The sequence below is a fragment of the Diabrotica undecimpunctata genome, chromosome 6 (assembly GCF_040954645.1).
Source record: "Diabrotica undecimpunctata isolate CICGRU chromosome 6, icDiaUnde3, whole genome shotgun sequence".
Classification (NCBI taxonomy): Eukaryota; Metazoa; Arthropoda; class Insecta; order Coleoptera; family Chrysomelidae; genus Diabrotica; species Diabrotica undecimpunctata.
Window position 1 is genome coordinate 140,943,903 of NC_092808.1, and position 17,620 is coordinate 140,961,522.

General features: G+C 31.5%; 1 protein-coding gene across 5 annotated transcripts in view; it reads left to right on the top strand.

The window, feature by feature from the left end:
- LOC140443985 (sodium-coupled monocarboxylate transporter 1-like) overlaps positions 1 to 17,620 on the top strand; it is a 244,311-nt gene that overhangs the window by 155,307 nt on the left and 71,384 nt on the right. For all 5 annotated transcript variants that reach the window (XM_072535536.1, XM_072535538.1, XM_072535540.1 and 2 more), the window contains 2 exons: positions 8,748 to 8,993; positions 14,045 to 14,367. In XM_072535536.1, the coding sequence (XP_072391637.1) occupies positions 8,786 to 8,993; positions 14,045 to 14,367 (531 nt within the window). In that variant the 5' untranslated portion in view covers positions 8,748 to 8,785. The remainder of the gene's footprint in view (positions 1 to 8,747; positions 8,994 to 14,044; positions 14,368 to 17,620) is intronic.

Consider the following 17,620-nt stretch of genomic DNA (forward strand, 5'->3'; position numbering starts at 1 on the left):
TAGTAAGCAATTACATTTGGTCCTTTTACTCGTTAAAAATGAGTGATTGCGTAACTGGCATAATCAATAATCGTTATTTATATGTTTCCGAATGTTGTTTACGCCGAAGTTTTTATATCGATAATTTGAATGTTTTTTTATATATAACAATATGCTGTCAATTGAGGGACTTAAGAGAATAAAAGTGATCCAAGTGTAAGTGTTAAAGTTCTTTGAATAATTAAAATTCTCCTCGTACATTAAGTACGATCGTACATCATATTATTTTATTATTAAAAGATCAGAAAACAATTCTATCCTTACAAGTTTTCAAAAAAAAATATAACCAATTCAGCTGTATTTTGAAAAAAAAAGCACTTGTACCCTTCTTATTCTAAACGATCAAGTAACTATTATCTGGACTCAAATGTACTCTTAATCACTAACCGGTGAGGTGCAATTTCAGTTACATTGAGCGTGATGTGCAGTCCCACGGACTCCTTTTTAAAAAATAAAAAAAAAAGATTTAGGTATTTGAAAAAATTTCGCTGAAATAAGTTACAACTGGATCAAATTTATTCATAGGTATATAAGTATTATATAAAAAAAAGTTATTCTTCTTAACGTGCCCCATCCCTAAGGACATTGGTGATCATTATGGCCCATTTTACTCTATCTGCAGCCGTTCTGAAAAGTTCTATTGACGTTTTGTCTGAGACAATGGAGCCCACTCCATTGTCTGAGATTTTTCAGCCAGGACGTGCGTCTTCTCCCCGGTCCTCTATGGCCTTCCACCTTCCCTTGTATGACCAGACGCATCAATTCGCATTTCTTGTTTCTTAGTATGTGACCAAAGTAGCTCATTTTTCTTTTCTTTATAGTGTTGAGTATTTCTTTCTCTTTTTTCATTCTTGGTAGCATTTCCGCATCTGTTATGTGTTGTGTCCAAGATGTTTTCCACATTCTTCGATAACATCAGATTTTAAATTTAATGAGTTTTTTCTCTGTCGCCTCTGTAATTGTCCAAGCCTCAACTCCATACAACAGGACAGAGAACACGTAGCATCACAATACTCTAGTTCTAATTTCGATGTTGAGTTTTCCATTGCATAATATTGCTTTAATCTTATTAAAAGCACTTCTAGCTACCTCAATACGCCGTTTTATTTCCGTACTTCTATCACATTCTTCATTTAGTTCGCAACCTAAGTACTGATATCTGTGCACACTGCCTAAAAGTTTTCCTTTAGCATAAACACTGTCTTCTTCAATCTTGTTCTTGCTTACCACTATGATTTTTGTTTTATTTATATTCAGTGCCATTTCATACATTTCGCAGTATTCGGTAATGCGATCAACCAAGATCTGTAGTCCTTCTCTGCTGTCTGCAAGGGGTATTGTGTCATCTGCGTATCTAAGATTATTCAGAAGTGATCCGTTAATAAATATGCCTTCATTAACGTCTGCTAATGCCTCTTTAAACAAAAAAGTTATTTAAATACCTTTATTTTACAATAGTACTGAAATTTCTCCTTATTATAACAAGTCTCCATAATTTCATCAATTAATAAAAATTTTTTTTGCAAAGTTTAGAATATATATTATATATAAAATATATAGAAGGTTTAAGTGAATACTAATTAATAATTTTTATGCAAAAAATTAAACGAATTTATTTAGTAAAAAAATTCTGACGACAGGTGAACTACACTAATTTTAATCATTTATTTTCGTTATGATTATTTTGAAGCACATTTTGTGCATATTTTCTTACTACATGATAAACATATAGGCTTTTTACAATCATAGCATAAGTACAATATCTTTCTATGAAGTTTAGATGGGCATAAATTACAGTATTTCCGAATCTCTAATTTTTCTTCAGGTGCAAATTTTACTGGTTCTTCGAGTACAAGTATTAGTTTCGTATCGAGTTTCTTACATTTAAGCTAATTCTAGGATTTTCAAATGGTTTCCTCATAAAAGGTTCTGTCAGGTTTTTCGCTAGTGCCTTCATGAATTTGATTGGGATTTACGCCCACGGCGTAAGCGTTTTAAAACTACGGTCTGAAACCCATTGCACTCGCAACTTTTTGTTATCTCGGCAGCGTAAAAGCATGAGAATTCGCTCACGAGACGATCCGTCTAGAACTGGTTTATAACCAGTTTTCGTCCGTATTTGTTTTAAATCAGTTGCATCCTAGGCGCTAGATCTAATTTTACATTAAGCAAATTTTACAATCACAATCCAGCACTGTTGTATCTTCCATATTATCTTTGCCAAACTTAGTTTGCTGTGATGCTGATTCCAACGTTTTAGTTTCTTCTTGAGACCTTTTCTAGACACTTGATTGACGGTATTTTCTTTTGATTTATTTTCGTGTTGATTGGAGAAGGTTCTTGTCATGGAAAACTGCTAAAATAAAGTCACGAGTTTTTTGTACATGTAAAAAAATAAGAACTCTTCATTAAATGTTCCCTTAAAAGAAAACTAAAATGTTTCTGAAGAGTTTTAATATAGTAATCACTGGTCTCCATTTAAAAAGAACACCCTTAGTTTCTTTTTTAGGATCACTTATCACACTGTGTCAAAACTGTTAAAGTTTTCTTGACTCATTTGGTGAACATTAAACTTTTTACAAAATGATTGACTTAGCTGGCCCAAAGACCAGCAAACTGACGATTTTCCCATTACACTTGTTGATACAGGTACAGGAACTGCTTTTGATAAATTTGGTAATAATAATATGCGATAAACAAAATATGCAAAAGATTAAAGGTCATTTTTTACTTTTAAACTATATATAAACAATGTAAAATAGCTACTTTATTTTGAATACTAAAGGTAAAGACCGGTAAATTATATGGAAAAGTGACACAATTTTACTGAAAAACCTTAGAACATCTTTAAAATAAGTGTTTGTAAAGGTATTTTTGTTAATTTGGTACTTAATTATTCCAAAAGTATTAATAACTAAAATTCTAAAAATACACAAAAAACTTTGATTTCGCGTGAGATTAATGACAATACCACAAGTATTTAGCTTTAAACTTTTATTTCTAAATTTTATTTTTAAAAATATATAGCTATAATACATAAATATTTAATGTAGCTATCATTTCATAACCTTTTCTGCTAATAATAATAAAAAAAAAGTAAAATTTTACAAAATAAATATTTATTTTAAATTGTTTAAACAAATTACTCTGTTAAATAAACAATTCATAAATTAACTAATACAAAAATATATTAATTTACGTTGATATTGTTTCATTTCGTTGTAATATCATTGTTTTTTGTATCACTTATAGTCTAGGCGGGATCTGTTTTGGATTGGACATTTTCCATACCACGATATGCACCAGTCGCAAACCCTGTGCTAAATTTTTTATTTAACAAAATCTGAAAACAATTGAAAATTTCTCATTTTTTTGCTCCTATTTTCGTTTATAATTCGGAAAATATTGATCCTAGAGAAAAAATTATAAGAAGTTAAAAGTTTCGCTATTCAATTTTACATAATATTTCTTAAGCTAGAAATTACAAATTTAATGTTTATTGTTGAAAAAATAGCAATAATTGGAAAAAAAAGTACAAAAAAATGAAGTTAATCCTTTAAATGTTTTAGACTTTCTAAACTTGACTTACAAGCTCCATATTCCGCCTAGAAAAACCTTTTAATATGTTTAAAACGTATGCTAAATTTTGTTAAGATCGGTCTGATAGGTTTTGCATAATAATTTTGCAACCCAGCCTACTGGAAAAAATCATCGCAAATTGTCAAATTTATAGTAGGCACTAAATAAGGCCCTCAAATAGTTGTAAATTTTTTTACACATAAAGGAAGGCTCAAACTTTCAAACGCTTTTTGTAAAATTCAAATCGGTTCACTAGGAGAGCCTAGAAAATGTTTTAAAGTTTTAAACATTTTTTATATACATTAGGCTTATAAACAAATTGAATAACTCTACGAGCTTTAAACATATCAATTTCAAAATTTATACACTTAAAGAACATTAAAATAGGCGAGTTCAAAATTATAGCGAGCGCTGAAAATTGCATTATCTCGGCTTCTTGTTAACCAATTTTGCTCTTTTTTTTTGAATCGATAGCTCGGACGACAAGGATTTCAAATACCATATTTTTAAATACCATTATTAATTGCAAATTGGGAAATTTGCAATAAACAATTGTATGTTAAACAAGTAATTGCATTTTTTCTTCATGCATTTTTTTTGAGCTTGCAATTTATACATTGAAGTAAATTGTTACTTTTAGTAAACAAATATGTATTTATAAATTGTAAATAAATAATTTAAATTGTTAAAGCAAAGGCGAACAAAAAAAATTTTTCATAAATAAACTCTATGTTGACTCAATCTTCAATAATTTTTTTTAAAGTCTTTTGTGGACGGAGTAAGCCGAATGTACCTTTTTTTTTTAAAGAAGCGTCTTTTAATGTTCTTTAAGTGTATAAATTTTCAAATTGATATGTTTAAAGCTCGTAAAGTTATTCAATTTGTTTATAAGCCTAAAAAAATGTTTAAAACTTTAAAAAAATTTATAGGCTCTCCTAGTGAACTGATTTGAATTTTACAAAAAGCGTTTGAAAGTTTGAGCTTTGCTTTATGTGTAAAAAAAATTGCAACTATCTGAGGGCCTTATTTAGGACCTACCATAAATTTTAAAATTTGCGATTTTTTTCCAGTAGGCTGGATTGCAAAATTATTATGCAAAACCTATCCGACCGATCTTAACAAAATTTAGCACACGTTTTAAACATATTAAAAAGTTTTTCTAGGCGAAATATGGAGCTTATAAGTCAAGTTCAAAAAGTCGAAAACATTTAAACGAATAACTTCATTTTTTTGTACTTTTTTTCCAATTATTGCTATTTTTTCAACAATAAACATTAAATTTGTAATTTCTAGCTAACGAAATATTGTGTAAAATTGAATAACGAAACTTTGAACTTTGTATAATTTTTTCTCTAGGATCAATATTTTCCGAATTATAAACGAAAATAGGAGCAAAAAATGAGAAATTTTCAATTGTTTTCAGATTTTGTTAAATAAAAAATTTAGCACAGGGTTTGCGACTGGCGCGTATCATGATTGTCGATATTGGGCACATTCTGAAGGGATTCCAGCAAAAAATAGCTTCCTATGGAAAATGTCCATTATGGTCTGAATTTCTACAGATCCCGCCTAGTCTATTACACCAAAAAGATTGTTGAGTACTACACTTTCTCATCTACTAGTTGGATTCTCTTGCTCCCATGCACGAAAAACTGTAGGTGATCTTTCCCATGGTCTAAAAGTTTTCTTTAGACACAAATAGACAGTTTAAAAAAAAAACAAACAACAAAAAAATACTACAATTATTATAACTACTCACAACAAAATTTCAACACAACTCAAAATTAAAGCAATGCACATCTATCTATAAACAAGCTAATAGTTGCAAAAATACAACTATAAATATAATAGACTAAAAATTTGCAAGTCCAGTCCTTTAGATAAGGCACATGCCGGTATTTTTACAACCGGATTACTCATCGTAAATCAATCAGTTTAAAACTTGAAAAGTCATACTTGGGCATTAGCACAGTTAAAATTGTTAGACGATTATATTTAGACGAAATATTAAGCAATATAATTGAAATTTTTTCTACTTTTAAGGACAAAAAAGCAAGTTCATTAGCGGAACGTAATTCAAAATTATTCTGCACATTATATTTGAAGCATTATTTGGTTAAAACATCTCATTTTTGGTGGTAAAAAATATATTAAATACATATATTAATTTGTCTGGACTAAAGGTGGTAAAAGATGATCTGGAAGTTATATTATTGTTTGAATTTGCCGACGGACGATAGATAGGTGGTGTTAACTAAATACGAGATAAATTAGACCAAGACCAAGAAAGAGATAGTGCGATAATTTAAACTATTTAGGAGTCTAATATTGAAGAAGAAACAGGCTTTAAAGCCTACATACAAGAAGCAAGAAGCATAAAAAGAAGAAATAGTAAAATCTAGAAATATAAAAAGACCTAATTTGCTTTTTAAGGAAATTTGTATTTTTTTAATTCGTTAAAAATGCCAACATTTCGGAATTTTTAGACTACAGCAAAAAGCTAGTTTTGCAAAAATTAAGCAACTAATAAACAAAAATACCTTTACAAAAAACACAAAAATTGTATAAGATAAATTATATAATCTTATAAGAGTTATAAGAAGTAACAAGATAAAACATCGGCTAAGATGACCAATAATTATATTAAAGATAATATTAACTGTCTACGAGATCGTTTTATATATACATTGAATATTGGTTTTATGAGGTGTAAATATTCACTATTCTCGGTAGTGGTTGATTTTTACACTTATTTAAATATTTTCGAAAAATCCACGATTGCTTCAAGATATTGTAAATATCGTTTTATTCTTCTACGAAATCCGGACATAACACATTGCTCATTCGTTTTCTGAGAATGATTACAAAATCGATAATTAGTATTATTAGATTATTTGCAAAAAGCAACGAATACGTTAGTTTGTTGGTTACTAAATGCTCCTCATCTGTCAATTATTTTGGTTATTGTCAAGGTTATCATAATAAATTCAAACGGCAAAAAAATAATTAACTGCAAAATTCCCTAACACAATAAAAATAGTCATGTTTAACAGCAGAGATCCTATTATTAAAAATATTATTTTAATATTATGCTTACTAATAAACTTTAATGTATGTTATTAGTTCAACGCCTATAGATGTATTCTAACTATTTTCAAATCATTATTCTTTGAACTGGTATTTAAAATATCAAAAAAATTATAATTAACATTTTCCTAAATATTATACTCATATAGGAGTTTTTAAAATAAAAATATGCTTGTACAATATACGGAGTGCACAGTAGATATACATAGGCTAGGTGTATGTATATATATTATGTGTGTGTGCGTGTGTTCATATGTGTGTGTGTGTATATATATAAAGAGCTTACTAATTTAAAAAAGGTGTTAACCTTAACTCTACACAGAAAGTACCAGACCCTATATCCTACACTTTCCCTGCATAATCAGTTGGAGCAAGGTGTATTTCTCTTCACGTGTAATATGTCCGAGATATTCCAATTTTCTTGTTTTATTTTTATTTTAAATTTATATTTCTTTATTCATCCTTATCAGAACCTCTTTGTTTGTGACGTGTTCTGTCCACGATATTTTCAAAATTCTTCTATACGCCCACAGCTCTAATAATACCAGTTTTAGCATTGACGTCGCATTCAAAGTCCAAGATTCCATTCCACAAAACAAAGTCGAAAAACATAGCACCTCGCCAACCTAACTCTTAGTTTCAATTTTAAATCATTTGTACATAGCACTCTTCTCATTTTGTTGAAATTTGCTCTAGCCTTTTCTATTCTGATTTTGATCTCCTGAATGTAATCATTTGTGGAATTCCTGAATCATTGTTCCCAGATATGCACATTTGTCCACTTGTTCGATTTCTCATAAATTTGGATACTATTCTGGCCACCAGTCTCTGAAGATCTTTAATATTTTCGGCTAAGATCACAGTGTCGTCCGCATATCTAATGTTGTTAATGGGAACTCCATTTACCTTTATTCCAGCTGTTTCACCATGAGTTTTCTTCAAGATCTCTTCACAGTAGGCATTAAAATGAATTGGAGAAAATACGCATCCCTGTCTCACTCCACGTCTAATTCCAATTTCTTCTGACAGCTGTTCCTTATCACGTACTTTTGCTCGCTGTTTATAGTATAAATTTGATATGATTCTGAGGTCGCTGTAGTCAATCTGCTTTGATTTCAGGGAATTCATTGATTGTTCATGTCGTACTTTATCGAATGCTTTATTATAATAAAACATGAGTATATGATCCAGGATATGCTTTCACGACTTTAACAGCATTACGGTATCTTTCATTGATCATAATGAAGTCTATCTGGTTCCATGTAAATTAAATCAATATTATTTGTGAATTTTTGTAAGTTTAATTTTAATTCGACCCCAGAAACTTCAATATCAGTCAAGGCGAGTGGTTTATGATTGTCCGTATATTCCGCTAAACTCTTTTGTACTCCCTGAATATTCCTATAATTTAAAAAAAATTTAAATACTTTTTCAACTACTTACAGAAGAATCTACTCATTCAAAAATTTTTATAAACATCGTGGTGAGTTTTTACCAATAGAACTCCCTTTCTGAGGTTTGATAGATTTTGTAGTGTACTTCAAGGCTCCATAAAAAATACAAATAGAACTATTTTATAATTCTATATAATTTATTTTATTTATGGTATGGCAATTACAACACATTTAGAACAAATACACAAACACTAGTAATATAGGTATTTGACAAACTTTAAATAGTTACAAACAAACATCAAGTGTATTTATATAATCAATTGACTCTGAAGTTGCAAACAGGAAGTCCATTCTATATAATGAATCTGCTCTTTTAAATGTCTAAAAAAATCATGTTGATTGATGGTTAGTAGAACACCTTATCTGATTTTTCTAAGATTTCATATACAGTCAAAATAAGCTCGAACCGAATTGCAATGTAAATTTTTATAGAAACTAATTAAAATATCTTGCTTCCTTTACGTCACCTGTCATTATTAAAGTATCTTTTGGAAAAAATGTTGCATCAAAATTATTTTTAAGATCATTCGCATTGAAACATATGAACCAATGTATGCACTATTTACAAATATTTTTTTTTTGTTTTAGATTTTACCAATTATTAAAAATAGACAGAACCAATCACAATGTCAAAGGACGCGAAAAGCATGGTATGGGACTACCTCGTGTTCTTCATCTTTGTCATAGCTAGTACATTTGTGGCAGTTTACTCAAAGTTCTTCGGACCCAAAGAAAAAACAAAAGCAGACTATGTATTTGCAGCTGGCAAAGTGTCAATGGCGGCGATGATGCTGAGTATAGCCAGAGGGACGTTGGGAGTGCGATCGTTTTTAGGTAAGCTTTTTTTAACTATTTTTCTAATACAAGCCCCTTTAATTTCCTTTCAAGCATCCCTGTCTCATACCAGACGTTTCGATGTTGGTACTTGATCACTTTTAATGTTATTGCTCCACTGCATTTTGGGTCTTCCTCGCGATTTTGCGTTTCATTATAATATATATAAAATTAATTCCTTATTATCCGTCTAAAAATGAATACTTATATAAGAAATTTTAACTAATATTACGGTAGTGCAGACCTTGGTGGCCATCGGTTGACATTTTCTCAATTTTTTTCCTTCATTGCAGTTGTCCTCCTTCTATTTGTTGATTATTTTTACCTGCCTCTAACAGTCTTTTTGTAGTCAAAACGAGGAATGGTTTGGCAAAGATCTCAATACACTAATAAGAGATAAGAAAATAAACATATAAAACTTGGCTGGAAGCAGAAGGTGCCAAAAATCGAAAATGATATTCTAGATTAGAGGAGTGGAAAACAAATTAGCACAAAGGAAAAACGACATATTGAAGAAAAAATAAAAACTAATGGATAGACAGATATACACTAGTAAAGACCTGGAAATGTATCAAGAATTTAAGAAAACACAACCGAGAAGTGAAATCTTCGAAATCTGGAGAGATATTTCTATTGAATTTGTAAAATGCGATTCCGATATACGCATAAATACAATCACAAAATTAGGTAATAAATTTTTATAAGGAGAAGACGTACCAAAACGGTGAAACTTTGGTTTAAAAACGATTATAATAAAGAAAAAATAATTATTCAATTTATGACCCTGTCTCTCTATAGATAAGTACCTACGTTTAAAGGAAAACCATTAAGATTGTCCTTAGAATACCTTATTTTCAAATTAAAATGCCTTGTCTACTCAATTTATAATAAGGAAATGTAAAAATAGTAGTCAGTTTATCGATAACAATTTAGTAGTTCTTTCTGCTCTCTCTGTCCCTTTTTGATACTCAGACATTGGTCCATTATGTTATGGACTTTATTCGTATATATTCAGACGTAGGGTAATGGATCCAAATATGAGACCCTTTTTTAAACATCTTGGTAATCGTAAAGTTTAGGGATCCAAGTCTTAAATTAGATACATGGCGGCTGATAATTTACGCTATTAATTAATAAATTAATTATTTTAAAATGTCAAAATTCCCATCTTAAGAAAAGGTGTCTTAATATGAGACCATGTGGTATCCTAATATGAGATAATACGTTATACAGGCTATAAAGGTGATACAAATTATTATAACGCATTATTCTGGAAATAAACTGTAGACATTAAAACACGTTAGCAAAAAATTTGTTACACAGTAAAACTTTGATTGCTTTTACATTTTTAGCGATTTTTAGCAAAAAATTACTTTCCTTTGGTTTATAACAAAAATTGTTCGCACTGCTTGCACAGGAAGTTGTCATCTGTCCCTTTATCAGAAGAATAAAAACATCCACAGAAAATTGGGCGTCAATATAATACACGTTGTCGCTGCTGTCGTGTATAGAAATCTTATCATGTTCTTAATATAATGTTTTCCTTTGGTTTGGTTTGATTTAAGTTTCACTCCAGGTGGTTTTTCTTATTCTATTTGGAACTCCTGAACTTATCCCTTCACCTGAAACGTTTTTCTCTGTCTTTTTTTTCCTTTCTTAAGTATTTTTCCCCTTTTTGGGCGTTCATAGGATTTCGGCTTGCATTATTCTGAACAACTGTTTCTTGGCTACAGATGCTGATATTTTAGCAATACTCTCATTTTTTGCTCACGTGTTGCTTTGTAGATTGTGGATGTAATTAAATCTACTTTGCGAGATTTATCTGGCTTAAAAAGGTCCTTGAGGAGGTCCTAGTCGTGGAAATGGGACTGTGTGTTCTGTGCTGACAACACCTTACTAAGAACCGCTACAGAATAGTTGTGGTTCTGCTAGGGATAATCTTTTTTCTGGAAGTAGATTTGCAGCGCCCGGGATGTGAATAGGAAAGTCTTGGCCACTAAAAATGTGTTTGTTCAGTGGATATAAACCTGTCTTTTTGTAACTGTTGACAGAGTCGTTAATTATGGCAGCTCTGTTGTAGGCGATTTCGAACAATTCTCGGACCTTTAAGTCTGTCACAATCTTGCCAGGGTTTTTATGAAGTCAATCTTTAATAGCATTTTCGTAAAATGTTTTTAATGAGAACAAAAATCCAACGTCAGGGGCTGTGGCTTGAGTGAGGGGCAGGTAGACGATGCTTACATTACTGATTCGTGCCCAGTTTATAAGGTCCACGTTTCTCGTATGGCTGTTATCTACGTCGAGGGCAAGGAAGACCGGGTCATTTTTTGAGGAATTTATGTTTTTCACAAAGTGCACAAACCACATGGTGAATATGTTGGTTTGAAATCATCCTGATGGGTGATAAGCAGGAATGTTCCGTTCATTAACTCATCCTTGGAATTTTTTTTGGCCATACAATTAAAGGCGCTACATAAGATCCCGCAACATTCATGCAGACTATAGTAAGAAGACGCCTTCTTTTGGCAGATATTAAATTGGCAACATTTTGTTTTACCCTTCACCGAAAAAACTTTTACAGACTTATGCTGCACAATTGTAATCCCAATTTCGTTCACATTTAACAGTCTGATCGGATTACTGTTTATCTTTAAAAGTTCTGAAAAACACTGCAAAAACAATTTCACATTTTCCGGGATGAATCCCTTAACCTGGACAACAGACGTTCCTTGGGGTTTTCTGAAAAAAAGTTGGGGATGGCGCTTTAAAAAACCTTTCAGCCACTTTTTACCAGCTGATTGTTTTGTTGTTGAAAACGGATGGACCTTTAGTATATTTCTAAGCAATATTTGACTAATAGTTCTTCAATGTCCACAGACAAAACCTAAGCACACAGCTACTAATGGTTCAGGAGCCTTTTCGGTATTCTCAACATAATGTTTCTTGGGAACTTCAAAGTATTTTAAAGCTCGTTTGTAGCCAATGTCACTGTTTCTCGCAGCTGAGACAGCTTGCATCATCATACCTGAGTCCCAGGTTTTGTGTTTTTTAGCAGGCAGTGTCATCTGAAGTATTAAAAAAGAAACGCTATAGACGTGATGCTATACACGAAACGTTATAGTAATCTAATTTGATATGAGAACAGTCGCCTTCCCCCAGTGTAATAGAGAAAACTGACGCAAGGCAGTCCCTGCATCTCTTTCTAGTTTGCCAGGTTTATCAGCCACATGACCCAAGTGGCCAATGAGAAGGTCACGTGGTCGATAAACCCGGCCCTTCAGAAACAATATATCTTTCTTCTTCTTCTTCTTCTCATGGTGTCATATCGCGGATGTGGTTAACAATTATAATATTCTTCTATTTAATGCTACCGCCCTGCTAGTAGAAGTAAAGGTAAACGATATAGAAACAAATAATATACCGATTGCGAGAGGGGTTAGGCAAGGATGCGTCGTGTCTCCGACGCTTTTCAACGTGTACTCACATGTCATATTCAGAAAAGCCTTATGGTAAAGAAAAGAGGGAATAAGAATTGGTGGAGAAATCATAAACACCATAAGATTTACAAATGACACGGTAATTATGGCTGAGAGTATAGAAGAACTACAAACTTTACAGGATGCAATAAATAGTGAATGCATTCAAATGGGACTTGACATCAACACAGATAAGACCAAATTTATGATAGTATCAAGGAGTCCAATAAATAATGAACAACTAACTCTTGGTGGACAGCAAATAGAGAGAGTTACAAAATATAAATATCTGGGAGCTTACATCAACACAGAATTAGATCCAGACCAAGAGATCAGGATACGAATAGAAATGACAAGGGCGGCGTTCTTAAAATTCAAGCAATTGCTCTGTGACAAAAATCTGGTCACAACTATTGTACGGGGTAGAAACATGGACATTAAAAGCGCAAATAGTTAAGAAGCTTGAAGCCTTTGAACTTTGGATATACTGGAGAATATTGAGAATTCCATGGACTGCCAGGGTTACCAATGAGGAAGTGCTGAGAAGGATGGGTCGAGACAAAAAATTGTTGGGAACAACAAAAGTACGCAAGACTGCATACCTTGGACTCATACTGAGAAATAATAAATATAGTCTTCTGCAGGTCATCATGCAGGGTAAAAGCGATGGCAAAAAGGGAATAGGTAGAAAGAGGAAGTCATGGCTGCGAAATATTCGAGACTGGACAAACATGACTGTAGACGAATTATTCCACGTTGCAAAAGACAAAGAAGCTTTTAAAAATGTGGTCGCCAACCTCGGTTAATGGGGACGGCATAAGAAGAAGAAGAAGCCCTGAACAGCTCCATATAATTCCAAGCCTTCTCAATAGCTCTTAATTTTACCCTGCATGATCTATTACTGTAGGGTATATCTCTCTTCTGTCATTCAATAACGAAAGTATTTATGACGAAACTTTTGTCTTCTGGTTGTAGATGGCAGATATAAGCTTATGTGGTTTCTTCATGACCCTCAATAGTTACTCCACATCATATGGAGTAGACGTAGTACTGGGTCATTCTCATCTTCAGTTATAAATTAAAATTTCTGTTAGTAATACATGATGTCATTTAGATAAATGAGGCTTGTGTCATTTAGTTTTAAATAGAATCGTTAATTTTTACTGGTAGGTTATTATTACCATTATATCACCATACTCCCAGATCTATGAGCATTGCGTACAATGTGATTTTATGTTTACTACAGTTCGTTTGTATTTTTTAGTTAGAAAATTTGGCCAGTAATCGATTTTTTTAATCATTCTTGATATTATTGTATTTTTTACTGGTACCAAGACTTAATTTTTTTAAATATTAAAGTTAAAATGTTTAGAAAATTATTTTATAATAAATGTATAAAAATTATCTTTAGATTTTTTACAGTGTGTAGATACATATAGTTGGGAAACATCCCAAACGCCTACCTTTAAAGTTATGCATTAAACAATGTTTCGAATATGATATCGTATCATATCGCGGCGACCCAAAAACCTCTACCTTGTCATCCATTAAACTAAAAACTTGTTTTTCCCTTAGGTTACCCTTCGGAACTATTCTATAGAGGAGCCACAATGTGGGAAACCCTTTACGGCATGGTCCTGGCCTATCCTATAGTTTGCTTCATATTCGTGCCGGTGTATTTCAGCCTTGGAATAACTTCAGTGTACCAATATTTGGATATGCGGTTCAAATCCCGACTGGTTAAACAGCTGGCTTCGGGAACTTATATTGTAAGAGCGCTTCTCAATCAGGGAGTGACAGTTTTCACTCCTTGTGTTGCTCTTAACACTGTTATTGGAATTCCGTATTGGCTTTCGATCACTGGTATTTCAATAGTCAGCATTATTTTCAATATATTGGTAAGTTATTGGGATGTTTTTTACGATTAGATTGACGGCTTACCGAATGGGCAAACGGTTTCTCTTTTGTACTGTGTTTATATTGCTACGTGAAATAAAATATCGGTCAATATGCATTTATACATCATTGCACTAATTGTTTAATATGTTTGATATAAATTATGCTAAACAACATATGATAACATAACATACATTATGATACAAAAACAACTTTTGACACAAAATTGATTTGTAGTAAGTAACACTTTAAGTAATTATACAAAAAGAAACAGTAGATTATACATTTTATAATATTTAAGTGGGAAAATATTAGAAAAACACAAATATTAGATTTTTTTTGCAATTTGAGAATTTTTAAGTTAAAAATGATTATTTTAACAATAATGATTCATAGCCCATAAGAAAATAGATGGACAAGCATACATCTAACTATTTAATTTTGAGGTAAGGTAAAAAAAAATGCGAAAGGGATAAAAAACGTGGTATTTTCGAATTTTATCTTTATGGAAGAGTTAAATGGGGACTATTACAAAAGAATGTGATAATGTGGAAGAAAAATGTTGATTTATCAACTGAGTTTTGAGGTTATGTACAAAGAAATGAGTAAAAAAACGTTTTTTTTTTATTTTTCGATGCTTTCCGCTCAGAAATTGAACATTCTGCTTTGGCCATTTAAAAGAACGAATAAAAAAAATAGATAAAAAATTACTATTTTAAAGTTAGCCAAAAATTATTAACATAACCTAAGAAATTATTGAAAATTTCAATGATTTTTCGTGAGCTCAATTTTCAATATAAAAATTTGAAAAAAATCAGGCTATTTTATATTCAAAACATACATCTTCATGAATTTTTTCAGATTTTTTAAAGCAAAATTGCGCCCAGAAAAAAATAAAGTCGAAAAAAACTTAGTGCGGGTGCACTTTTGATCATCCTATCCCGCTATAGCCTTTGAGCTCAATTCGGTTTCGGCAGAGTTCGGTTTCAATTAAATTAAATCTATGAAGATAGGCTTTCACAGTAGCATGATTAACAAGGCATCTAACAAACATTGAATATACTCTTCCCTTGGGATGACTTATTGCAGCAAAATGCGCAGTAGGTAAAACAGGGTGAATTTTGAAATAAAGGTTGTTACTTCTGTGACAGAAAGCATTCCATTATATTTCCCAGTTTTCTTTTATTTCTTGTTTACGCAGCGAGACTAAATCACTTCTATTGAGCCAACTAATTGCTAATCCTTTTGAAGTCGCTTATTTAGCAAAATAATCTGTTTTGGTATTACCCGAGATACCAGCATGTCCCTTTACACAAATGAAAGAGACTGAAGAGTGGAAACTTTAGTTGATCTTCAAAAAATTTTGACGATAATATTGTTTTTGTACATATGCATATGCGAATTATCTAAAGCAGACCAGACCATGCAGATTTTGAATACGACAGGAGTACTATTAGGAGGAGAATAAATGGAACATTGTTGGTTTAATTTAACCTCAATTTGTTTTTGATTGTTTTGGATATATATCGCACAACCAACTCCTGGAGCCATCTGGATTTTGACCCATCTGTGAAAATCCTATATGGCTTATCAAATTTAGCCAGTTGTTTCTGAAATTGAATGACGTTGTTATCATGAAATAGGGAAATAAACTTTGGTTTGGGAATAAAGAATATTAAAATTAGATTGGAGGAAATTAGTTTCAGCTGGGATTTCTAAATAGGAAGAAACATTAGGAAATGCTGTAACTAAAGTTGGAGATAGTATTTCTTTTAATTTTGGTTTACTTCCGGCTATCAATACTATGTCATATTAGCGAATGGCAAGTATTGGTGTTTTCGTTGATATACAAGTCCTGTCCGACTAATTCCGGCTTCTTTGGCAACAACTTCAAAAAATATACTTGATAAAAATGATGACAGTGTGTCTCCTTGTCGCACTCCTCGCTGACTTCAAACATCTGTTTCTTTTCCATTTATTTTAACCTTGTTCTCTGTTTTTGTGAGTGTCACTTTTATCATTTTTACTAATTTTTCACTAATTTTTATTTCACGTAGTGCTTTATATATTTCTTTCTGCTTAACTGTCAAAAGGTTATTGAAAATAGATGAATAGGAACACTTAGATTTCTCATATTCGTAACCGTACACTTGTATTTCACACAGCAAGAAAATTTGATCCAATGTGCCGCGCCCTCTTTTAAATCCACATTAATATTTGAATATGACATTATATATTTTTTGTGATATCTTATCTTTTATATATATTTTGCAAGTATTTTATATGTAACTTAGTAGCAATATTCTCCTGTAATTATGGCATAAACTTTTGTCGCCTGTTTTATGAATTGAGCACAGTGTGGCTTCATTCAGTCCATTCTTTTAGTATATGTTCTTGTTTCCATATTTTCTTTGGCAACTTTTCCAAATGCTCAATTAGTACTGGTCAAATTGGTTCCAAATTCTGGAACATTTCAGCTGTTACTTTATTCTTTTCTGGTCATTTATTTTTCTTTAGTTTCTCTACTATCTCTTTTATTTATATTTTTCACCAGGGGGTCTTTCCTCTGTTCTTCTTCTTCTTCATATTTTGTGGTGGGTATTTTATTTAGAATCTCTGAAGTATTATTTTCATCTGTTCGGTATTTCCTCATCACTTACTAAATTCCTTCCATTTTTGCTTTTGTAGTGTACAGATATTCTTTGGTAGCCCTTTTTCTCAGTTTTCACCTCTTGGTATAAATTTCTTATTTCTTTATTTTTAAAGCTTTCTTCTATGCATTTCAGTTTATCTTCATTGTATTTTCTTTTCTTTGACCTTATGATTCTTTTGGCTCGTTTTCTCTGTTCGTTGTATTTTTTCTTGATCTCTGGTGTTTTTCTTGAATTATTTTGAGTCTTAATTTTTTTGCTTTACTTAGTGTTTGTACAATTCTCATCGAATCATTCTTTGTATTCATCTGTTATATTTTTATTACTGGTTTCATTCATGTTTATTCAATATTGCCATTTTCTGCAATTTTATCTAATTCTCCAGTGACTATTTTTTCAGCTTTATTATATTCTTCTTCTGATATTAGTCTTATAGGATTAGTTACTTTAAACTTTTTTGTCCCTATTTTTTAAGAACTGGTATAAGCTGCTTCATTTGTTATCGGACTATAAAATCATCTGCGTCTGCATCTGATCCTTTGTGTTCTTATGTTCCTTATACATTTTTCCATGTCTTTTTCGAAGAGAACATGATTTATTTGGT